General features: G+C 43.2%; 1 protein-coding gene across 1 annotated transcript in view; it reads right to left on the bottom strand.

The window, feature by feature from the left end:
- The window catches only part of glis3 (GLIS family zinc finger 3), a 53,844-nt gene extending 30,584 nt beyond the window's left edge, over positions 1-23,260 (bottom strand). The window contains exons 1-3 of the mRNA XM_063014355.1: positions 22,894-23,260; positions 15,720-15,903; positions 14,451-15,600 (exon numbers count right to left, since the gene is read on the bottom strand). Coding sequence (XP_062870425.1) covers positions 14,451-15,600; positions 15,720-15,903; positions 22,894-23,260 — 1,701 coding nt within the window. The remainder of the gene's footprint in view (positions 1-14,450; positions 15,601-15,719; positions 15,904-22,893) is intronic.
- Positions 23,261-25,603: the final 2,343 nt, after the last annotated feature.

Below are 25,603 nucleotides of genomic sequence, written 5' to 3'. Positions count from 1 at the left end.
GTGACCACTGATGAAGGTCTAGAAGATGACCAACTCAAACAGCAGCAATAGATGAGCGATCGTCTCTGACTTTACATCTACAAGGTGGATCAACTAGGTAGGAGTGTCTAATAGAGTGGACAGTGAGTGGACACGGTATTTAAAAACTCCAGCAGTGCTGCTGTGTCTAATCCACTCATACCAGCACAACACACACTAACACACCACCACCACATCAGTGTCACTGCAGTGCTGAGAATGATCCACCACCCAAATAGTACTTGCTCTGTGGTGGTCCTGTGGGGGTCCATTACAGTCAGTAATTGTAGAACTACAAAGTGATCCTATGTGGTAAGTGGAGCTGATAAAATGGACAGTGTGTAGAAACAAGGAGGTGGTTCTAATGTTATGGCTGATCAGTGTATTACATTCGTGGTTTGGTTGCTCTGTCCAGTGTGTACTTCAACCTTCCACTCAGTGTTGAGACCTATTGCCAGCCCATAATGTTTTGCAAAAAATGCAGGGACATGGTTTGCTGATTGTTTGAGAAGCTACACTGGATGGTGTTAATTTCTTACATGGCTATTAAAATAAAATTAAAACTACTATTGCTATTAATCGCTGTTAAAAGAAATTAAAATAATTATTAAGTACTTAGTTGCTGTGGATATTTCCCCCACGTCCATGCAGCAGGGGTTTGCGCATTAAATGCGGAAATAGACATAATAATATAATTTCCTCACAATTATGTAACAATAGATGTAAGAACCAAAGCCACAACTGTGGCCGGTTTAAATTATCGTTTACACTTGCGAGAGCCAGATCAGTAGGCATTCAGATCAGAGCTCTGATAAAAACACATGCAAACATAAAACACAACGTATTCACTCATATTTAAGGTTTATTTCACAAAAGCTTTGAACCCTGCTGGTTTCTCTAAGACACTGAAAGCCTGAAAAGACAGCAATGAGTCTCCTCAAAGACACAGTCCACCCCCAAAACAGACGGTGGCAGGCAGCCATTGAAATGCTGAACAATGCCAATGCCATATCAATGCCAGCAGCAAGCCTGGTAACATCTCCCACTCTTGGACCCTTTATGTGTGACCATTGACGCAAAGTGTAGAACTTGGCTTCTAAAGTACCTCAACAACTGCTATTTTTTATCCGTCTTTAAGGCTTTGCCAGCCTTACAACATTGGTTTTAATTAGTAGGTAGGCAGTATATCTGTATAAAATAATAGAGGGCTATAAAACACTAACCTAGTGTATACACCGATCAGCTATAACATTAAAACCACCTCCTTGTTTCCACACACACTGTCCATTTTATCAGCTCCACTTACCATATAGAAGCACTTTATAGTTCTACAATTACTGACTGTAGTCCATCTGTTTCTCTGCATGCTTTGTTAGCCCCCCTTCATGCTGTTCTTCAATGGTCAGGACTCTCCCAGGACCACCACAGAGCAGGTATTATTTAGGTAGTGGATGATTCTCAGCACTGCAGTGACACTGACATGGTGGTGGTGTGTTAGTGTGTTAGTGTGTGTTGTGCTGGTATAAGTGGATCAGACACAGCAGCACTGCTGGAGTTTTGTAAATACCGTGTCCACTCACTGTCCACTCTATTAGACACTCCTACTTAGTTGGTCCACCTTGTAAATGTAAAGTCAGAGACGATCGCTCATCTATTGCTGCTGTTTGAGTTGGTCATCTTCTAGACCTTTATCTGAAGTCACAGGACGCTGCCCATGGGGCGCTGTTGGCTGGATATTTTTGGTTGGTGGACTATTCTCAGTCCAGCAGTGACAGTGAGGTGTTTAAAAACTCCAGCAGCGCTGCTGTGTCTGATCCACTCATACCAGCACAACACACACTAACACACCACCACCATGTCAGTGTCACTGCAGTGCTGAGAATGATCCACCACCCAAATAATACCTACTCTGTGGTGGTCCTGTGAGGGTCCTGACCATTGAAGAACAGGGTGAAAGCAGACTAAAAAAAGCATGCAGAGAAACAGATGGACTACAGTCAGTAATTGTAGAACTACAAAGTGATTCTATATGGTAAGTGGAGCTGATAACATGGACAGTGAGTGTAGAAACAAGGAGGTGGTTTTAATGTTATGGCTGATCAGTGTATGTACTGTACTTTACAAGTATATGTGGACACCCCTCACCACCTGGCAGTAGTAGCCTAGCAGTTAAGATACTGGACTAGTAAACAGACAGTTGCTGGTTCAAACCCCACCACTGCCAGTTTGCCACTGTTGGGCCCTTAAGCAAGGCCCTTAACACTGAATTGCTTAGACTGTTTACTGTCACTTTGGATAAATGCTAAATGCTTCAGATTTGTCTGCTAAATGTTTCAGATACACCCACTCAACAGGTGGATAAAATCAATATAAAATAGAAATGTTCCTAACTTTGTGGCAACCAAGCAAGGTCCATAAAGACATCGTCTGGTGAGAAGAAACTCCAGGAGCCTTGACCTCAACATTGAACACTGAACAGCACTAGCAATAAAGGACTTTTCATTTCACATTAATACCTGATTTCATAAATGTGCTTTTGACCGAATAGGTGAAATTTCTCACAGACACAGAACGAAGGCAGTTACTGGAACAAAGAGGGGAGATTAATACAACCCCATATCAGAAACAGTTGTGACAGTATGGAAAATGCAAATAAAATAAAAATGCAGTGTTCCTTACATTAACTTTGACTTTTATTTAACTACAGACAGTCTGAACCCAAGATATTTCATGTTTTATTTGCTCAACTTCATTTCATTTGTTAATATACCTCCATTCCTGCATTTCAGGCCCACAACACATTTCAAAAAAAGTTGGGACAGGGCAATTTAGGGCTAGAGTAATGAGGTGAAAAAACTAAATAATGATGTGATTCCAAACAGGTGATTGTAATCATGGTTTGGTACAAAAGCAGCATCCAGGAAAGGCTGAGTCTTTGATGAGCAAAGATGATCAGAGAATCTCCAGTATGTCAACAAATGCGTGAGAAAATTATTGAAATGTTTAAAAACAATGTACCTCAAAGTAAGTCTGGAAGGAATTTGCATATTCCTCCCTCTACTGTGCGTAATATCATTAAACAATTCAAGGAATCGGGAGGAATTTCAGTGCGTAAAGGCCAAGGGCGCAAATTTAAGCTGAACACCTGTGATCTTCAATCCCTCAGACGGCACTGCATCAAGAACCGCCCTCAACAATAGCTGATATAACCACATGGGTGAGGGATTACTTTGGCAAACCTTTGTCAAGCACTACAATACAGAGTTACATGCACAAATGCCACTTAAAACTTTACTGTGCAAAAAAAAGCCTTATGTTAACCATGTCCAGAAGCAGCGTCGACTTCTCTGGGCTCAGAGGCATCTAGGATGGACCATCACACAGTGGAAACATGTATTGTGGTCAGATGAAATTTTTGGAAAAAAATGAATGTTGTGTGCTCCGAAACAAAGACAAAAAGGATCCAGACCATCCAGACTGTTATCAGCAACAAGTCCAAAAGCCAGGGTCTGTCCTGGTATGGGGCTGTATCAGTGCCCTTGGCAAATGTAATATTTTAAATGTGGTGAAAAGGAATGGCAGCATTACAAAGTGGTAAATGCTTTACTGTCCCAACTTTTTTGGAATGTGTTACAGGCCTGAAATGCAGGAATGGATGTTTATTATTTAATGAAATGAAGTTGAGCAGATAAAACATGAAATATCTCAGGTTCATCCTGTCTGCAATCAAATTAAAGTCAAAGTAAATGTAAGAAACTCTGTGGTTTTTCTTTTTATTATTATTTGCATTTTCCATGCTGTCCCAACTTTTTCTGATTTGGTGTTGTACAAGTGCATGTCTAAATCATTTACTCTTAAGTACTGGAAAACTGCTCGATAAAACACAGACCTTCTTTTTTGTTGCATGAATAACAGTATTGACTGACACTGTTAATGGTTGAAATGTGTTCATCATATTCAGTCACATACATGCATTTACATATAATGTTTTTCCTTTCATTAATATTTCATTATTTCATTGCAGCCTACATAGACATGGCATTTCTCCAAATTCTACCCTTGTTTCACTGATTTGCTAATAAATCTGTGCAAACAACATAAAGTATGGACTGTGAAAAGCAACAACTTCACGCTGTGTCCATTTACAATGTTAACAGTACGACTTGTATCTAGAGCACACTACAGATTAAACAAAATCTGTAAAAATATGGAAACAAAGGAAATAAAGGAAGCTTTGGATGAAAACACTGCGGTAGAGGCGATAACAGTGGTACTTCAGTAGGGCAGTTGTAGCTTAACGGTTAAGGTACTGGACTAGTAATAAAAAGGTCACAATATACTGTCACAGTACTGTAAGTCGCTTTGGATAAAGGCGTCTGCTAAATGCCGAAAATCTAATCGATTTTTAGATTTTCTGAAAATCTAAAGTTCAAGCCCCACTGCTGCCAAGTTGCCACTGTTGGGCCCTTGAGCAAGGCCCATACCCCTCAATTGCTTAAAGTCCCTTTGGAAAAAAGTGTCTGCCAAATGCCGCAAGTGTAAATGTCAGGCCGAGGTTGCCAAAATACACATGGAAAACATGAACCCTTATAATATAAGTATCCACATAAGTATCGAGCGCATAAGTATCTGTCATCCGGCAGGCTGGGCGGCTACATGATCAACAATTGCCTGTTGTTCATGCAGGGTGGGAGCCGGATAGGGACCTCATAACTGATGCAGTTACGACCTCTGCTGACTGATTGATGGCGCCTGCACAAGAGTCGAGGAATAATGCGTTGATCATGGTGTGTCTCTACGTACACAAAGCTGATCCACATATGAACTCGCCTCGTGCAGATGAAAAGATGCAGTCGGCTACTGCACACGTGTCAGTGAGGGGGGTGTCAGTCTTGCTCTCCTCAATCAGGGCATGGATCTGCATTGGTAGAGAGGAAGCATGATGCAATTTTGAAATGCACAGTGTTTAAGGGTCAAATGAAGGTCTATTCTGTCTGGACACTATAACTACGTGAGCGCCCAGTACTGTCTGTGCAAACCTGTTCATGTCTGTAGAGTAAGATCAGTAACTGATTCCTATTAAAGCCATTTCCTGTTTCCATTGATTGACAGAGATGCCATACTGGAATAACCAAACAGATACATGAGCTCTATAATCATGAATGAATAGATCAGGTTACACTACATAAATGTAAGGAGTAGCTGGGACATGTCTCAACTTGTCCATAGTCTCAATCTAATTGAAACTGTTTGTGTATGTAAACATACGGACTCAAAAAAAGAAGCGTATGTATTTCTCATTGCACAATTTCTACCTGCACTGTGGGCACTTTAATATCAGAAGCAACAAGGTGGCGGTGATGTATTTAAGGCTAAATATTTATTTACTAAATGACTAACTATAGCTGTATGCAAAGGTTGGGTCACTCCTTACATACATTCCAAATTACATACATTGTACACTTTGCCAGACAAAGAAATGAAACAAGGCTTTAATCACAATATACATTAATGGGGGGGAACGCGCCAATATTCACATATGCTTGAAAACAAATGACATCACTTTTTTACAGTCACCTTCCGATGCATTTTTCCCAGCGTCGTACCAACTTTTTAATGCCATCAGCAAAAAATGTTTTTGGTTGAGCGAGTAACCACTGATGCATTGCTGCTTTCACATCATCATCACATGAAAATGTTCTTCCCCTTATAGCTTCTTTGAGCTGTCAAAAAAAGTGGAAATCAGATGGCGCTAAATCTGGACTATAAGCTCTCTCTCAGACATGACCAATTACTACTCCACCTGCCCTCACCTATTCCAACCAAAATATAAAAGTGTGGGAACTTTTTGAACATCAAAAAACATATTCCACTCAGCTTTGAATAATGTTGGGATCCATCAGTGCATCTATATACAGTATATATATATATATATATATATATATATATACCTGTATATATTTATTTATTTTTTGTTTGTTTGTTTTTTTTGTTTATGCTTTTCCTCCCCTTTTTCTCCCGACCTTTTAGCGCATCCAGCGCACCCAGTTGCATTATGCTTCCTTTCCACTGATACTGATCCACGCCCTGATTAAGGAGAACAAGACTGACACGTGTGCAGTAGCTGACTTCTCACCCACACAAGGTGAGTTCATATGCATTTCAGCTTTGTGTACAGAGAGCCACACCCTGATCAACGCATTATTCCTCGACTCTGTACAGGTGCCATCAATCAGCCAGCAGAGGTGGTAATTGCATCAGTTACGATGTCCCTATCCGGCTCTCATCCTGTATGAACAACAGCCAATTATTGTTCATGTAGGCTCCCAGCCCAGCCAGACGGCAGAGCTGAGTTTCGAACCGACGAGTTCGAAATGTCAAAGCTCTGGTGTGCTAGCGTGTTCTCCCCATTTTCTCCCAATTTAGCGTAGTCTTCCGCTGCTGGGGATCCCTGATTGCATTCAGAGAGGTATATCTCTGACCTGTGCACAGTCCTTAGCAGACCCTTTCTTTTCCACCCACCCACACAGATGCATCTATCTGCTAATCAAGGTCCTGGCACAGTGTTAGAAGACCCCACCCACATAGTCCGGTCATCGCATCCTAGCAGACACGGTGGCCAATCAGTGTCTGCTGCAGGCACTACCAATTGTGCCCACTAGACGACCGGTGGCAACGCCGAGTTTCAAACCAAGTTGTGCTAGTGGAATATCCCGATGCACCACCTGGGCACCTTTGAACTCTATTTTAGTGGTATTTTTAATTTGTGACTGACGGTGATGCCATGTCAGTGCTTTTTAAGCTATTTTTTTAAATGTAAAAACCATAAAAAACCCAAGCAAGGAAAAAACAGTTAGGATTGGTTACAGTGAGTGCATCATGCAGTAATCAACTCTCAAAAATGTATATGGCACATAAACCAAAAGATGTATAATTTAGCAGAAAAGAACTGATTAGGGTTAATACACTCACTCTGACTGATAGACAAGACGAAAATTGTGTTTTTTTTTTTTGCTTTTTAAAATTCTAAATGGTATTACACAGCCTTGCCTGATATGAAAACAAACAAACAAACGAAACTGAACCCCTCTCCTTGAACCTGTACATATTTCCTGCTTTATAATTTTTTCACACAAAATTGCCATGCTGCAAGTTTCGTAAATGTCTCAAGGTTGGCAAGTGTGGCTCGGTAGTGGCTGTGACCATATTTTTTTACCTCTTTGGTCTATAATTATGTGCTCGACAAAACCATTCAACTGTTCCCGGCTCCATGGCAACAGGAACAGTTTTAAGTAATGAGTAAGTGTTTGGAGTGAAAGGTCGACCACAGGTATGTGTACCATTAATGATTGCCAAGATCAGATGAGGGAAGGAACGGCTGTAGATGAAGGCCCCAGTAGTGAACCTGAACTTGTGGACTGGCGCAGCAAGAATAAAACCAGTTGGTCACTTTCCTTCCTTCAACCAACCCTTCGACTCCTGGGAAAAGTACATAACTTAGTATAGTCACAGAAGTACAGTGCGGGTTTGCTATAATTACATTTTCAGCATTTAGTGGACAATTGTATCCAAAGCGACTTACAATTCTGACTGAATACAGTTTGAGCAATTGAGGGTTAGGGGCCTCGCTCAGAGGCCCAACATTGGCAACCTGGCAGTAGTGAGACTTGAACCTGCAGCCTTCTAATTATTAGTACAGTACCTTAACCGCTGAGCTACTGCTGTCCCTATATATCCCTATATAGCATTATATACTACAACCCAAAATCTGAAAAAGTTTCTTACATTTACTTAGTCAACCATTCCTGCATTTCAGGTCTGCAACACATTCCAAAAAAAGTTAGGACGGTAAAGCATTTACCACTTTGTAATGTTGCCATTCCTTTTCACCACACTTAAAAGAAATTTTGGCACCGAGGAGACCAAGTGATTTAGTGTTTCAGCTTTTATTTCGTCCCATTCTTCCTGCACACACGTCTTTAGATGTGCAGCAGTACGGGGTCGTCGTTGTCACATTTTTCCTTTCAAAATTCTCCACACATTCTCTATTGGGGACAGGTCAGGACTGCAGGCAGGCCAGTCCAGTACTCGTACCCTCTTCTTCAGCAGCCATGCCTTTGTAATGTGTGCAGCATGTGGTTTTGCATTGTCTTGTTGAAAAATGCCTGGACATCCCTGGAAGAGATGACGTGTTGAAGGCAGCACATGTTGCTCTAAGATCTCGATGTACTTTTCTGCATTAATGCTGCCATCACAGAAGCGTAAATGACCTTTGCCAAGGGCACTGACACAGCGCAATACCATGACAGACCCTGGCTTTTGGACTTGTTGCTGATAACAATCTGGATCCTTTTTGTCTTTGGTCCGGAGCACACGGTGTCCATTTTTTCCAGACAAGACCCGGAATGCTGATTCATCTGACCACAATACACATTTCCACTGTGTGATGGTCCATCCTAGATGCCTCAGAGCCCAGAGAAGTCGATGCCGCTTCTGGACATGGTTAACATAAGGCTTCTTTTTTGCACAGTAAAGTTTTAAGTGGCATTTGTGCATGTAACTCTGTATTGTAGTGCTTGACAAAGGTTTGCCAAAATAATCCCTCACCCATGTGGTTATATCAGCTATTGTTGAGTGGAGGTTCATGATGCAGTGCCATATGAGGGATCAAAGATCATGGGTGTTCAGCTGACGCTTGCACCCTTGGCCTTTACGCACTGAAATTACTCCTGATTCCTTGAATGGTTTAATGATATTATGCACTGTAGAGGGAAAAATATGCAAATCCCTTCCAATCTTTCTTTGAGGTACATTGTTTTAAACATTTCAATCATTTTCTCACACATTTGTTGACAAGCTGGAGATAATCTTTGCTCATCAATGGCCATCCTCTTGCACCCATAACAGCCTTTACTCTTTTGGGGAGGCTTTTCACAAGATTTTGGACTGTGTCTGAAGAACTGTGTCCATTTATTCAAAAGAGCATGTGTAAGGTGATGCTTTACAGCAGGCCTGAGATATGGGACCTTTGCAGGACACAAATTCAAATTTGCTTTGTGCACAGGGGAACTGTTGCCACAAGGTTGGAAGCATATAATTTTTTTTTTGCATTTTTCCCAATTTTCCTCCTAATCTAGTCGTATCCAAATACCCGATTGCATTATGCTTCTGCTCTACTGATGCTGATCTCCACCCTGCTTGAGGAGAGCCAAGACTGACACACGCCCCCTCCAACATGTGTGCAGTAGCCGACTGCATCTTTTCACCTGCACTAGGCGAGTTCATATGCAGTTCAGCTTTGTGTACAGAGAGCCACTCCCTGATCCTCAATATTCCTCGACTTTGTTCAGGTGCCATCAATCAGCCGGCAGAGGTCGTAATTGCATCAGTTATGAGGTCCCGTCCGGCTCCCGCCCTGTATGAACAACAACCAATCGTTGTTCATGTAGGTGCCCAGCTTGCCGGATGGCAGAGCTGAGTTTCGAGAATCAATTAAATGAGTTGAGCAAAAATAAGTTGTCATTTGTATGTATGTTTTAACACCCAGACAACAACCTAATTTAAATGTTGAAAGAACCATAAATTAAGGTATGTTTTTAATGTATTTCCCCCTTTTATCTCACAGTTCTTTCCCATTCCCGATTGTGAATCTGCAGGAAGAGCCGGATCACCATACCCCACCTCCGACGTGTCAAATCTTCAGCCTTTGCCAATCTTATCACCTGCCAGTATAAAATTCCCACACAGAGCCTTACTGCATACAGAGGGCCACGCTAGGCTTCGTTTGACCCCCTTTCTCATGAAGGCGCCCAGTCCTAAATATCACATATCAGCAGAAAGAGAGCGTGTCTGACATGGGCAGTTGTGTTAGACCGCTGTAAACTCTTGACTTTAACTGTACCTAGCTGTCCATTTCCCCACCTCTAACAGCCTCTTGACTGCTGACAGCTTTTCCAGCTGAGAGGAGTTGATGGCAGGGAGCAAAGAGTTTCTCTGCCAGTAAAAGTGCTTTTTTATTGCCAATATAACCGCATAAATTCTACATCAGTTACCCAAGACTCCTGCTAATTAGCCCGATGATGATTAATGCAAGAAAAAAACACCTTAACAGCCTTTACAAGCATTGTCCTGCCTAAATCTAACAGTGACAACACATCAAAGTTCACAATGGACCTTAAACTGCTTAAACTGCCAACTGAAATAATGTGGAGCGCCAGAGTTTCAATTAAAAGAGTAAAAGCCCCTCAAGACACACTGGCAGCCTTGTCAAAATGGCACTTTAAAAAACCATTTAAGTCAGAGTGCTAGACTTTTCCATGCTTTACGAATGTGAGTTAGATTGTGAATAAAGGGAAACAATCATCCAATTACTTTTGCTTTGGTTATTTTATATACTGCTAATGCAAATATCCACTTTAAATTTACACAGTCTTTTGCTCTTATAAATATAAACAACATTCTGCAATATTATAAGTAAAGTATTCAGTCACTGTACTAAAAAATACAGTATACAATGAGCCAAAACATTAGGACAGCTCCCCAAGCGTGTATGACAACACCATGATGGACAAACACATGGGCTGCACAAATACATGAGTGACTTGATAAGGGCTAAATCATTACTGACAGATGACTGGGTTAAAGTATCTCTGAAACAGCCACCCATGTGTGGTAAATACCCACTGACAGTGTTCCGAGTACGGCGTTTGGTATAAACCAACAAAATGGGTTCTGTGGCTTATTTTAATTCATTTGAATTATTTTAATACTGGTGATGAAGTGAAGGTGTCAGAGCTCACGATGTATCAAAGCCCTTCATGTACAAAGGCTGCTTATTCGCAGGACATTCAAAGTATCCATGCTCACCCCTGTCCAGCACTGAAAGACTAGACATTCGAGCAAGAATTCATATCTATAACCTAATTTATCCATAACCCAAAACATTAGTCACCTAATATGGACATGGACTCCACAGGCCATCTGAAGGATTCCTAAGGTATCTGGTGCCAGAACATTCAGCAGGTCCTTCAACATCTGTACATTGTGAGGTGGATTGCACTACAGTGCATCATGGTGCCATTGCTTCCTAGGGTAAATGATGGCATATGTAAAGAAGCTTTCTACAGCCTTCAAAATGAAAATTAAAATCTAAGGAGCCACAGCAAAACCTTAAATATACCGGCCAGTATAATCTGCAAGTGAAAGGTTTATTAAACCACAAACCTCCCTGGACAGTCACGCCACGCAAGATTTAGAAACATGCTTGAGAATAACCATAAGCAAGGCAAGAGAAACTTCAGAAAGTTAATTCTGAATGAGGTGCAGGATGACCTGAAAGCAGCAGGAACTACAGTTACATAAAGAACCAAATGCACTGAACTACACCACAATTGCCTACTTTCAAAAAATGAGGCACAAACACTCACTCACTTTCTTAACCGCTTCTCCAATTTGGAGGAGGGGGGGGGGGGGGGGTTGTGGCTGAAGCCTATCCCAAATTTTCAATGGGCGCAAGGCACACAGTAACACCCTGGACGGGGCGCCAGTCCATCGCAGGGCAGACACACACACACACGCATACACCCATTTACCTATAGGGCAATTCAGTGTCTCCAATTAACCAGACTGCATGTTTTTGGACTGTGGGAGGAAACCGGAGCACCCGGAGTAAACCCACGCAGACACGGGGAGAACATGCAAACTCCACACAGAAAGGACCTGGACCACCCCACCTGGGGATCGAACCCAGGACCTTCTTGCTGTGAGGCGAGTGCTACCCACCAAGCCACCGTGCCACCCGAGGCACAAACAGAAGCTTCCAAAATATACTCACCAGCATTAAGACAGATCAGAACATTGATCAGACGAAACAGTTCTTGGGAAATATACCAGCTTGTCTTTTTATGCAAAACACAAAAGGTTGTGCAAATGATTCAGGGAATCAGAAAACCACCAAGGGAAGAATCACTAAAATAAAGCAGTAAATATAACAGTACTGGGCATTGCATAAAATTAAAGGAAACATGAATGGCGCAAATGCATGGGACATGTTATAGGGAAGTTTAATTTTATCTGCCAAAAAAACTAAATCTGGACATTTCAATCATGGGATAACAACCCCAAGCTTAAGCCAAAATAACTTGACTATTTACTAAAAATGCAGAGGAAGGTTAAGACTGATCCACCTAAAATATAGTTTGTTCTAGTTGAAGTAATATTGTAAACAATCGCTTTGTTTTCAATATTTCAATAAAAACAAGCACAGTTAAATAATTCCTTCTCCTTACTATGTATTTGCTCAAAATATTTTAATATAGGTGCAAGTAAAAAAAAACGATTATTGGATTATTTACATTATGGACAATTGTACCTTTTGTCTCCTTTCTGCTATTTTATTTATGCATTTTCTTACTTTTTCTCCCAGTTTAGCATAGCCAATTAGTCTTCTGCTGCTGGAGACCCCAATCGTGTCCAAGAAGCATATTTTTGCTTGACACACACTCTGACGGAGGTGTACTTCAGTGGATTCAGTGGAGTCTCACGCATGGAGAGTCACACACTGATCTCCACGTTCCTCCACTTCTGTACAGGTACCTCAGGCTACTAACCATCATCCCTACACAGCATCAAAGACCCTACCCTCTTTTTAATTCTGTCTTTTCCCACCCAGCAGACTAGTGGCCAATTTTGTCTGCTGCAAGCACTGCAAATTGTGGCTGCTAGGAGGCACCCAGTTGATCGGTACCTGTTAAAATTGTGTTATGCATCCTCTATACTGGTGCTGACATCCGCCCCGATTGAGGAGAGCGAACTGATACACATCTGACATGTGCGCAGTAGCCGACTGCATCGTTTCACCTGCACAAGGCGAGTTCTGTGCAAATCAAGCCACACCCTGATCGCATTATTCCTCTACTCTGTGCATACGCCATCAATCAGCCAGCAGAAGTTGTAATTGTATCAGTTATGAGGTCCCTATCCGGCTCCCCACCCTGTATGAACAACAGCCAAACGTTATTCATACAGCCGCCCAGCCCAGCCGGATTGCAGAGCTGAGATTCGATATGATGTATTCGAAGTCCCAGCTCTGGTGTGCTAGCGTATTTTACCGCTTTGCCATCTGAGTGGCCCACAGTCATTTATCATTATGAACATTATGAAATTCTGATCCTCTTCAGGTCATGTGACATTATCATTACCAAATTAAGTTAAGGATCTGGTTATTCCAAATCACAAATGTTTGTCCTCTAAATCCCTTTTGATGTTTATTTATTCTGTGCTTAGTCACACTGTCTGTTGTCCATATTATGCAACTTTAACTATGCTCCGGGTTCTGGACCTCTACCCTGATATTTTACTGTAAATGTTTTTGATATATTATTAAATTCATTCTATCCATAATTGCTGCAAGCTGTTTATGTTCCTTTGCAGCAAACCAGCAACAAACCATGATGCCACCTTCACTATGCTTTAAAGTTTTATCTTTAGAAGACATTCAGCCCCGGACGTTCAACCACTTCTTACACCATGGACTGTGTTCAATACAGGCAAAATGTTCATAAATAATTGGATATTATTTTGACTTGAAGGTCTGACTCGATTTTAATAGTATTCTACACTGATCAGCCATAACATTAAAACCACCTCCTTGTTTCTACTCACTGTCCATGTTATCAGCTCCTCTTACCATATAGGAGCACTTTGTAGTTCTACAATTGACTGACTGACTGTTGACCATCTGTTTCTCTGCATGCTTTGCTAGGCCCTTTCATGCTGTTCCTCAATGGTCAGGACTCTCCCAGGACCACTACAGAGTAGGTATTATTTGGGTGGTGGATCATTCTCAGCACTGCAGTGACACTGACACTGACTACTGATGAAGGTCTAGAAGATGACCAACTCAAACAGCAGCAATAGATGAGCGATCCAACTCAAACAGCAGCAGTAGATGAGCGATCCAACTCAAACAGCAGCAATAGATGAGCGATCGTCTCTGGCTTTAAGTCTACAAGGTGGACCAACTAGGTAGGAGTGTCTAATAGAGTGGACAGTGAATAGACACGGTATTTAAAAACTCCAGCAGCGCTGCTGTGTCTGATCCACTCATACCAGCACAACACACACTAACACACCACCACCATGTCAGTGTCACTGCAGTGCTGAAAATGATCCACCACCTAAATAATACCTGCTCTGTGGTGGCCCTGTGGGGGTCCTGACCATTGAAGAACATGGTGAAAGCAGGCTAAAAGATATGTAGAGAAACAGATGGACTACAGTCAGTAATTGTAGAACTACAAAGTGCTTCTATATGGTAAGTGGAGCTGATTAAATGGACAGTGAGTGTAGAAACAAGGAGGTGGTTTTAATGTTATGGCTGATCAGTGTATAAACTTCAAAGGGGTTCACAAATGGAATTGTACTTTGCATACCGTGCATCTGTTGGGTTTCTCGCCAGAGTGTACCCTCATGTGGATTAGGAGTTTGTAGCGAGCATTAAATGGCTTGTTTCTTCTGGGGCATCCTGCCCAAAAGCAGATGAAGTCCTCTCCTTTACGCTGGTCGATGTGCAGCTTCTCAATGTGCTTTACCAGCTCCTCTTGGTGGCTGTAAGTGGCGCTACAGTCTAACCAGTGGCAACAGTGACCCCCGTTAAAATCATCAATCTCCCCTTCTTCCTCCTCTACCATCGGGCAAAGTGCCAGGGGTCGACCACATGACCTATCTGCCGGATGCAGAAAGTGTGGATCTGCAGAGTTCTGAGTGCATGCCAGGTGACCACCTGGTGGTCGGTGTACATGGTGGGAGTGATACGGTGGCGGAGGTCCGCTGGGAGGGCTGGGAGTCCTGACGATGGCTGAAATTTCAAACTGAACATATGTAGAGCCCTCCAGGCTGCCATCAGGGACATTTTCTCCCGCTGATCTTTGGCTTATCATGAGTTCCTGCCCTGGCACAAGCTGATGCTCCACTACCAAATTAGTTCCTCCGGTGTGGCTGTCATGTCTACCCGCTTGTTCTAGCCTCTGCATGCAGGCACTTACTCTGTCAGAAAGCTGGCTGAGCGTGGAACTGGGTTTAGGACTTGGATAAGCAAAGTGGGGATTGGGAATACAATTCCCCCTGACTCCTAATAGGTGCCCATATACCTCAGACTGCAGTGGTGAAGGCGTAGGCTGAGAGGCTGGAGAACTCTGGGAACCAATGATATAGGCAACCAAGGAGGTTGGTGACGTCCGGATAATGGAGTTCAAGTCAATGCCGATGCTGTCAGACAGAGGTGAGATTGACAGTGCTCTCTTTTTGGATCGGCCAGAATAGTATGGGCTGTTGGCGTCGTCCTTAAACAGATAAGCAGGGAGTGAAGCTGCGTTGGAGATGCTGGTGGCTCCAGACATGGAGGAACCAGGAGGAAGGTTTAGAAGCTCTGTTCCTTCAGCTGTCTGACTGGAAGTGCTCTGCTGCCCCAGTGGTGGCAGGACACGATAGCAATAAGGCCAGTCAAGTTTGCTGCTGCGAATGGACTGGCTTTCTGCTATGCTGAGGTTGGTGGAAGCCAGGGACTCTCTGGACAGCAGAGACCTATACCAGGACATTTGCACAAGTATGAGCCCAAGAGCCAACACATTAATTGCCAACAAAATCCAACAAATAGATCCAGGTGTTGACTTGTATTAAATTAAATATTTTTTTTGGCTTACCTGGCATCTGTGAAGGGCACAACAAAACCCACTGAGGGAAGAGAGCAGTGTGAGGCAGGGGTGTGAATAGTTGCTGGAGACACTGGGCTCAGACTCTGTACCACCATAGCACTGCTTGTCACTTGCAGGTTTGATCTGTCACCCTGTCCCATTAGGTTTCTATTGTCCACCAATGATGGAGAACCTGCAAACAGTAGAAGGTTTTTAATGCTGTAATATTAATGCTATGTTTTGAAGAACCTGGAATATTCTGCATACAGACCAACGTATCCATACACTTGTACACCGATGAGGCATAACATTATGACCACCTTCCTAATACTGTGTTGGTCCCCCTTTTGCTGCCAAAACTAGACCCCTGAATGTGTGCTGTGGTATCTGGCACCAGATGTTAGCAGCAGATCCTTTAACTCCTGTAAGCTGCGAGGTGGGGCCTCCATGAATCGGACTTGTTTGTGCAGAACATCCCACAGATGCTTGATTGTATTGAGATCTGGGAAATTAGGAGGCCAAGTCAACACCTCAAACTCGTTGTTCTGCTCCTCAAACCATTCCTGAACCATTTTTGCTTTGTGGCAGGGTGCATCATCCTGCTGAAAGAGGCCACAGCCATCAGGGAATACCGTTTCCATGAAAGGGTGTACATGGTCTGCAACAATGCTTAGGTAGGTGGTACGTGTCAAAGTCAGAGAGAGAGTCAGAGTCAGAGAGGTTTTATTGTCATTTCAGCTACATACAAGTACATATTGAAACGAAACAGCGTTCCTCTAGGATCACGGTGTAACACGGTACAAAAAGTGCAAGACAATACAAAACAGTGTAAAATACAACAATAAATAAAAAAAAATCCTATAATAAATAACTACAAAAGATATTCCTAATTATCCCTAATATAAACAAGTAATTAGAAGACAGGACTAAGGACAAGTGTTAGTACATGATGGTGAATAGATGGTACAATGGTTCATGAGGTAGTGACATGTACATTAGCAGCGTAAAATTGGCAATGCCGATAAGGTGCCTAAAAAGTAAATAAGGTGCAAAAATACAAGTAAGGTGCAGAAATTACTTGTTCAGTTCCAGGAGGTGTGCAAAAAATGCAAGTAACATAGTCAATACAGTTCAGTGTGTGTCAGCAGAAAATTTCCGGAGGAAATTGTTACAGTACTGAGTTGAGGAGTCTGATTGCCTGAGGGATAAAACTGTTACACAGTCTGGTTGTGTTAGTCCGGATGCTGCGGTATCGTCTCCCAGACGGGAGCAGAGTAAAAAGTCCATGTGATGGATGGGTTGGATCGTCCACAATGCTGAGAGCTTTGCGGATGCAGCGGGTGTTAAAAATGTCCGTGAGAGATGGAAGAGCGACCCCGTTGATCTTTTCAGCTGTCCTCACTACTCGCTGGAGAGTCCTGCGGTCCGACGCAGTACAATTTCCGAACCAGACAGTGATGCAGCCGCTCAGGATGCTCTCGATTGTTCCTCTGTAGAACGTGGTGAGAATGGGGGGTGGCAGATGAGCTTTCCTCAGTCTTCTCAAAAAGTAGAGACGCTGCTGGGCTTTCTTGGTGATAGAACTGGTGTTGAGGGTCCAGGTGAGATTCTCCTCCAGATGAACACCGAGAAATTTGGTGCTCTTGACGATCTCAACAGATGAGCCGTCGATGTGCAGTGGGGAGTGGTCCCTTAGTGTCTTTCTAAAGTCAATGACCATCTCTTTGGTTTTATCCACGTTCAGAGACAGGTTGTTGACTTGGCACCAGTCCGTTAGATGTTGTATCTCCTCTCTGTACGCTGACTCATCGTTGTTGCTGATGAGTCCCACCACAGTTGTGTCGTCTGCAAACTTAACGATGGAATTCGAGCTGTGCATTGCTGTACAGTCGTGCGTAAGCAGAGTAAACAGCAGTGGACTGAGCACACAGCCTTGGGGAGCGCCGGTGCTCAGTGTGGTGGTGCTGGAGGTGTTCTTACCGATCCGGATGGACTGAGGTCTCTCAGTCAAGAAATCCAGGATCCAGTTGCAGAGAGAGGTGTTCAGGCCCAGCGTGCTCAGCTTTCCAATTAGATGCTGAGGAATGATGGTGTTGAATGCTGAGCTAAAGTCTATGAACAGCATCCTGACGTAAGTGTTCTTTCTGTCCAGGTGTGTAGAAGCCAGGTGAATTGTAGTGGATATGGCGTCGTCCGTTGAGCGGTTAGGACGGTACGCAAACTGCAGTGGGTCCATGGTGGGAGGCAGTAGTGTCTTAATATGCCTCATGACTAGTTTCTCGAAGCACTTCATGATGATAGGCGTGAGTGCTACGGGACGATAGTCGTTGAAGCATGACACAGATGACTTCTTTGGCACAGGTACGATGGTGGTCATCTTGAGGCACGTTGGAACGATGGCGCTGCTCAGGGAGATGTTGAAGATGTCAGTGAATACATCTGCCAGCTGGTCTGCACATCCTTTGAGCACTCGGCCAGGAATGTTGTCTGGTCCAGAAGCCTTCCGTGGGGTGACTCTGTGCAGAGTTCTCCTCACGTCCGCTGTGGTGAGACGAAGCACCTGGTCGTCACAAGGTGGGATCATCTTCCTCGCCAACATGTTGTTCTGCTCCTCGAACCGAGCGTAGAAGTCATTCAGCGCATCTGGAAGGGAGGCATCACTGTCACAGACGGGTGGAGTCGTCCTGTAGTTGGTGATGGCCTGGATGCCCTGCCACAAGCGCCGTGTGTCACCGCTGTTCTGGAAGTGGCTGTGGATGTTCTGGCCGTGTGCGCGCTTTGCTTCTCGGATTGCCCGGGACAGTCTGGCTCTCGCTGTTCTCAGAGCCGGCTGGTCACCTGCTTTAAAAGCGGAGTCTCGGGCCCTCAGCAGTGCACGCACCTCTGGAGTCATCCACGGCTTCTGGTTGGGTCTGGAAGTGATGGTTCTAGTGGTAGTGACGTCCTCAATGCATTTGCTGATGTAGCAGGTCACTGAAGTCGTGTACTCCTCTAGATCAGTGTAATCGCCGTATGTTGCAGCCTCCCTAAACATGTCCCAGTCAGTGCACTCAAAACAGTCCTGAAGAGCAGAGATGGATCCTTCTGGCCAGGTTTTCACCTGTTTCTATACAGGTCTGGAGCGCCTGACGAGTGCTCTGTATGCTGGAATTAGCATTACAGAGATGTGGTCTGAGTATCCGAGGTGGGGGCGGGGCTCCGCCCGGTACGCACCGGCAATGTTCGTGTAAACATTATCCAGCGTGTTCGCTCCTCTCGTAGCAAAGTCCACATGCTGATGGAATTTAGGGAGAACAGACTTGAGATTTCACTGTGAGATGTTGAGACTATTCGGTGTTAATGTAAACACAAACGCCTCCTCCTCGTGTTTTACCGGACTGAGCTGCATTTCTATCGGCGCGATACGATGCTAGCCCGTCTAGCTGAATGGCACTGTCTGGAATGTTGTCGCTAAGCCATGTTTCAGTGAAAATTAAAACACAACAGTCCCTGTACTCACATTGGGTAGTTCGCTGAAGTCTGATACAGTCCAGTTTATTCTCCAGAGAGCATGCATTTGCAAGGAATAACGATGGTAGAGCCGGCCGGCTTGGGTTAGCTTTTAGCCTAGCACGGACCCCGGCTCGCTTTCCACGCTTCTGCTTCCTCGAGCACCGCTTGCGGCGCCCCCTCCTCCGGTCACCTGCTTCAGGTAACACCGAGGACTGCAGGCCTGGTTCGCGAAGTAGGCAGAGTTCATGCAGAGTTCGCTGCAGATCATCTTGCAGGTTGGTTTCTGACTGTTTTCTCAATTGTAGCAGTGTCTGGCGGTTGTAAACTAAAAGTGGTTTCCATACGTTTATAAACAAAACTGTCCTAAACAAACGTACAAACTTTTCCTGAAAACAACAAAAAAACACAGTTTTTCGACCCCAGAGCGGCCGCTGCGTGTTAACGCGCCGCCATCTTGGATTTAGTCAAGTAACATCCACATGGATGGCAGGACCCAAGGTTTCCCAGCAGAACATTGCCCAAAGCATCACACTGCCTCCACTGGATTGCCTTCTTCCCATAGTGCATCCTGGTGCCACGTGTTCCCCAGGTAAGCGACACACACACACCCGGCCATCCACGTGATGTAAAAGAAAACGTGATTTATCAGACCAGGCCACCTTCTTCCATTGCTCTGTGGTCCAGTTCCGATGCTCACGTGCCCATTGTTGGTGCTTTCGGCGGTGGACAGGGGTCAGCATGGGCACCCTGACTGGTCTGCGGCTATGCAGCCCCATACGCAACAAACTATGATGCACTGTGTATTCTGACACCTTTCTATCAGAACCAGCATTAACTTCTTCAGCAATCTGAGCTACAGTAGCTCGTCTGTTGGATCGATCGCTCCCCATGTACATCAATGAGCCTTGGCCGCCCATGACCCTGTCGCCAGTTTACCAATGTTCCTTCCTTGGACCACTTTTGATAGATACTGACCACTGCGGAACACTTCACAAGAGCTGCAGTTTTGGAGATGCTCTGACCCAGTCGTCTAGCCATCACAATTTGGCCCTGGTCAAACTCACTCAAATCCTTACATTTTTCCTGCTTCTAACACATCAACTTTGAGGATAAAATGATCACTTGCTGCCTAATATATCCCACCCACTAACAGGTGCCGTGATGAAGAGATTATCAGTGTTATTCACTTCACCTGTCAGTGGTCATAATGTTATGCCTGTTCGGTGTATGAGACACATGTCATGTTTTTTGCATTTTTTCTTTTCTGTGAGTTTATGATTGTAAGGCCTACATTAAAAAAAAGTTCTTGATTGTTTACTTTCTTCATATTTCTTAGTACAAAGTTAAAAATTGTTTTCTAAACTTAAAGTGAATACATGGACTGGAAGAACATTTAATACAAAAGCTGCTGAATGCAACATTTCTCTGCATTTCTTGTACATACCATCTGTTCACTTACATAAAACTAATAAAACCTCAAATATGTTCAGCAGTTAATTAATAATGAGATTTTTCCTCTCTTTTGCCAGGGCTATGACTTCAGGAACAAGCTTTCCGCTTGGTTAATTATCAAAAATGTGAATGAAAATGTGTGTGGGTTTTTCTTTTACAGAAAAGGGACAGTTGCAGAAATCATTAAAATCCCATGAGTGTATGTAAACTTCTAATCTCAACCACACAAACAGTTACAAAGAAAGTGTGGGTTTCCTTTATAATTACTTGCAGAAAGTATATGAAGTCCTGTGTTTCATAATAAGTAAAAACATATTGTAGCTGCTTTTCAGAGTACCTCAATTTAGATCATTTCTAGCATTGTTGGTTCTGGGTCATGGTCATATGCATTTACTAACTTCTATTAAGCTTCAGGTGAGAGACTCTACACTCACTGTCCATTTTATCAGCTCCACTTACCATATAGAAGCACTTTGTAGTTCTACAATTACTGACCGTAGTCCATCTGTTTCTCTGCATGCTTTGTTAGCCCCCTTTCATACCGTTCTTTAATGGTCAGGACTCTCCCAGGACCACTACAGAGCAGGTATTATTTGGGTGGTGGATCATTCTCAGCACTGCAGTGACACTGACATGGTGGTGGTGTGTTAGTGTGTGTTGTGCTGGTATGAGTGGATCAGACACAGCAGCGCTGATTGAGTTTTTAAACACCTCACTGTCACTGCTGGACTGAGAATAGTCCACCAACCAAAAATATCCAGCCAACAGCACCCTGTGGGCAGCGTCCTGTGACCACTGATGAAGGTCTAGAAGATGACCAACTCAAACAGCAGCAATAGATGAGCGATCGTCTCTGACTTTACATCTACAAGGTGGATCAACTAGGTAAGAGTCTAATAGAGTGGACAGTGAGTGGACACGGTATTTAAAAACTCCAGCAGCGCTGCTGTGTCTGATCCACTCATACCAGCACAACACACACTAACACACCACCACCATGTCAGTGTCACTGCAGTGCTGAGAATGATCCACCACCTAAATAATACCTGCTCTGTAGTGGTCCTGGGAGAGTCCTGACCATTGAAGAACAAGGTGAAAGGGGGCTAACAAAGCATGCAGAGAAGCAGATGGACTACGGTCAGCTCCTATATGGACAGTGAGTGTAGAAACAAGGAGGTGGGGACTTGAGATGATGGGTCAATTACTATTTCCAACCACTGCAAAGAGATGCTTTTGCCCAGTGGCATCTACACAGACATGACTGGCTACAATTGACATGATGTCCTGTATGGCTGAAGCCCTACAATGGATTGACAGCCTAAAAAGGGTATTCCTGTTTTTCCCCAATGTTTCCACCACAAACCTGACTGGGATAAAATGGTTAAGGAAAATGTAATGACATATAATCCATATTCATTAATAATAAATGACTTTATATCTATGAAAATAATTACAAATTAATCCTCCAAAAATGAATAAGGCAGGTTAAAGAAGTATGTGTCTTATCTGGAATTAAATCATTTATAGTGCTTGCATTCCTAATATTCTCTGGGACACTATTTAAAAGTTTAAGGGTGATATAAGAAAGCATCTTTAATCAGTTAAGCTGCAAGTGATCCTAGGGATCAAGAGAATCCTGAATCAGCAGAGCAAAGTGCTTGGAATGGGCTTTAGGATGGGCTGAGGTCTTAATGCTGGTGTGTAGCTGGCGTCCCTTTTTATCACCACACTTAAGGTTGTGCAATAACAGAGGCATTGAAAAAGGGGGATTGTTTTTTCACTGCATTGTATAATGAAGTCTGTAAAAGTCTGGCAGTGACCGGGTCTGCTGGTGGTGGTGTTGTGCTGTTAAAAATCGGACGGGGATGTTGAACTGTCCTGTATCTTTCGAGAACCATCAGTTCTCATGTTCCAGATCACTGACCTGAAAAATGTGGAGACGCGCCGGCAGGAAGATTGCCTATTTTCTTTAAGACTAGACCCTGCTGATGTATTCTATTATATTAAATACAAACTTTAGCTACACTTGCAAGTGACCCTACATGGTAATAATATATTTAATCAGGAGAAATGGAAATTGGGTGGGTAAAAATGGTCCCAATTTCATCTCACAAGAACCTCAGTTTGTTTTAGGACCATTTATGAATAATTTATGATTTCTGATTTTAAAACATCTTCATTTTGAAAACATCACGTCTTGCGTGTCTATATTTACAGCAGTATTTCTTCAGTTTCTCACCTTTGACACCTTGTGGGCCATTCAATCTCCCTCTACTGGAATGGCTGGGTGGCACAGGAACCGATGACATTTGTTGCCAGGGGGACTGTGAGACGCTGAAGGTCCCCTGATGCTTCCCATTGGTCAGAACCTGCCTGCGAAGACTCAGGGCTGGCAAAGTACCCTTGCTTTCCGGGGCCACAGATCCATGGCCTACTCCATTGCCTGTTTTGCTGCGAGGGCTCGAGATGCCATGGTTCAGAGATGACCAGGAATTGCCAGCATGCCCCCGTAAGTGAGATACCTGCTGGCCAGATATGGTGCCCAGAGATTGGGGTACACTGGAGGGGGAAACCAAGAGGGACAGGTTGCAGCCTTTGCCATTCATTTCCCTTCAAGGTGGTTCAGGTAAAGGAACCAACAATCCAGAGACATTATTCTGTAAGAACAAAAGAGTTACATTTTAAGTCAAAAGTCAATAAAGGAGCATTTATTGTCTGTGACTAAATGATTGGAATAAAGACGTCGGCCACAAGTGTTGATAGATCTTTGATCAGTCTACCAAATTAGAGGATGGATTTTAATTTTCAGTACCGTCTATATATTCTCCACAGGGTTAAGATCAGGACTTTGAGAAGACCATACCAAAAACCGGTTTTAATCTATTCCCTCCAAGATGCAAGTTCCACTGACAGCAAAACAGCCTCAATGCAAAATGCTACTGATACCATGCCTCTCAGCAAGTACAGTGTTGTATGTTTGAAAGCCTTACCTTATCTTTCATTAAACTATTCTATAGAAGGCACTGCCTTTGTCTATTAATGAAAAACAAATTTTAGTTGAGCTGCAGGGTGCTCATGGCAATGCAAAGCTTAATTGATTGTAAACAGTGACACCTGTGTTCCATTCATTCATTTTACCGCTGCTTTATTCAGGGTTGCAGAGGATACAACAGGCAAAAGATAGGAAACACTCTGGACAGGTCGCCAGTTCATCACAGGGCAAACATGAACACACACACAGACACACACAGGTGTACCTGGAGGAAACCCTAATGAATATGGGGTGAACATACCAACTTCCAAGCCAATCTGAGTGTGACTGGAGACAGAGACTGAACCAAGGTCCAAGGACCAATGTTGCATGTTATCCTAGCCTTTATAGGGTATATTTATTGTAATAAGTATCTGGTACATTTTTGTAATGTGGTTGGTTCAGACTGGGTCCAGCTTAGGAATAGATCCTGAAAAAAAAAGTTCAGTCTAACGCCGGTCAACAAAACAAACAAACAAAAAACACTGTTCCACAAATGTCAGATGTGTGATAGCTGATCCACCTACTGCATGTGGAAGGTTAACTGGAGCTATAATGAATCGATGAGTGAGAAAATGAGTGAGTGTGTTTTGCCCAAGATTTACTGCCGCTCTGTCCAGGTTGGATTCTGGCTATTTTTGGGCAATTTTAATAGCTCCAGTTAACCTGGCTGCATGTCTTTGGAGGAAAGGACCTGGACTGCTACACCTGGCCCTTCATGCTGTGAGGTGACACTTCTACTCACCAAAACACAGTGCCTGTGCCACACCCATACCTGTGTTCCAGCAGCTTTTAATACATGAAAGACCTGTTTTTTGTTGGCTTTTTTGTGGTATATCTGATTATCTGACCACCTGGACACATTTCCTTGAGTATAATGTGACAGTTTGGATTTTCCTTCTGACTTTGACCAAAAAAACACTGTTCCATGTACTTTTTAATGATTGATAAATGATTGTACAGATGAACTTGCAACCTGAAATTGCTTAGAAATGGTTTCAAATTACTTTTTGAGCCCTTAATAAGGGGCTCAAATAATAATTGTACAAATACTGACATTATTGTTACAAGAATACAGATGACATTACAGCTTTTTTGTTCTTTACTGCAACTCTGCTGCCTTTTATTCCACACAGGCCTTGTGCTTTTTCAATCAGAACAAAACATTACATTCAGAAGTTGTCATGTTCCATCAGGCAAGTGATTTAGAACTTTGATTACACTTTTACCAGATCTACTTTAAAGCTGTTCTGCTGAAATTACACACCTGTCAGCCAATCAGAAACCAGCATTTTCAGCCGTCATGGAATTACCTGAAAGACAGACACTGACACACAAAGTAAGTGGTTCAGTTCTGCTACACACATTGCTAATAGTTGTTAGATCAGGTGAATTAATTTTATGATTTCATTTTTGTAGCAACAGTTTGGGGAAGGCCCTTTGATTTAGCATGACTAAGAACCTGTACACAAACCTGGGTCCATTAAGTAGGAACTCCAGTGGAAGACTTAGAGCCCTGACCTCAACCCCAATGAACACCTTTGGGATAAATCGGAATGCTGATTGTGAGCCAGTCCTTCTCACCCAACAACAGTGCTTGAGCTCACAAATGCTATTTTGAATAAATAGGCACACATCAAGCGGGTGCGCAGCAACATGGGAGCAAATAACCTGGGTTTGATCTGGGAACCAATCACTATCAGTTAGAAGTTTTATCTTTTGCTTGTTTCTGAATTGAATTTACATTTACATTTTCTGCATTTAGCAGACACTCTTATCCAGAGCGACTTACAGAAGTGCTCTGGATAAGAATTGAATCTTTCTCCTGCAGTAGGTGGATTGGCTATCACACATCTGGCATTGTGGCACAATGTAATTGTTTGTTTGTTTTGAAGGCGGCACGGTGGCTTAGTGGGTA

The sequence above is a fragment of the Trichomycterus rosablanca genome, chromosome 18 (genome assembly GCF_030014385.1).
Source record: "Trichomycterus rosablanca isolate fTriRos1 chromosome 18, fTriRos1.hap1, whole genome shotgun sequence".
In the NCBI taxonomy this organism is placed as follows: Eukaryota; Metazoa; Chordata; class Actinopteri; order Siluriformes; family Trichomycteridae; genus Trichomycterus; species Trichomycterus rosablanca.
The sequence above is the reverse complement of the archived record's forward strand: the minus strand, read 5'-3'. Positions and strand labels throughout refer to the sequence as shown.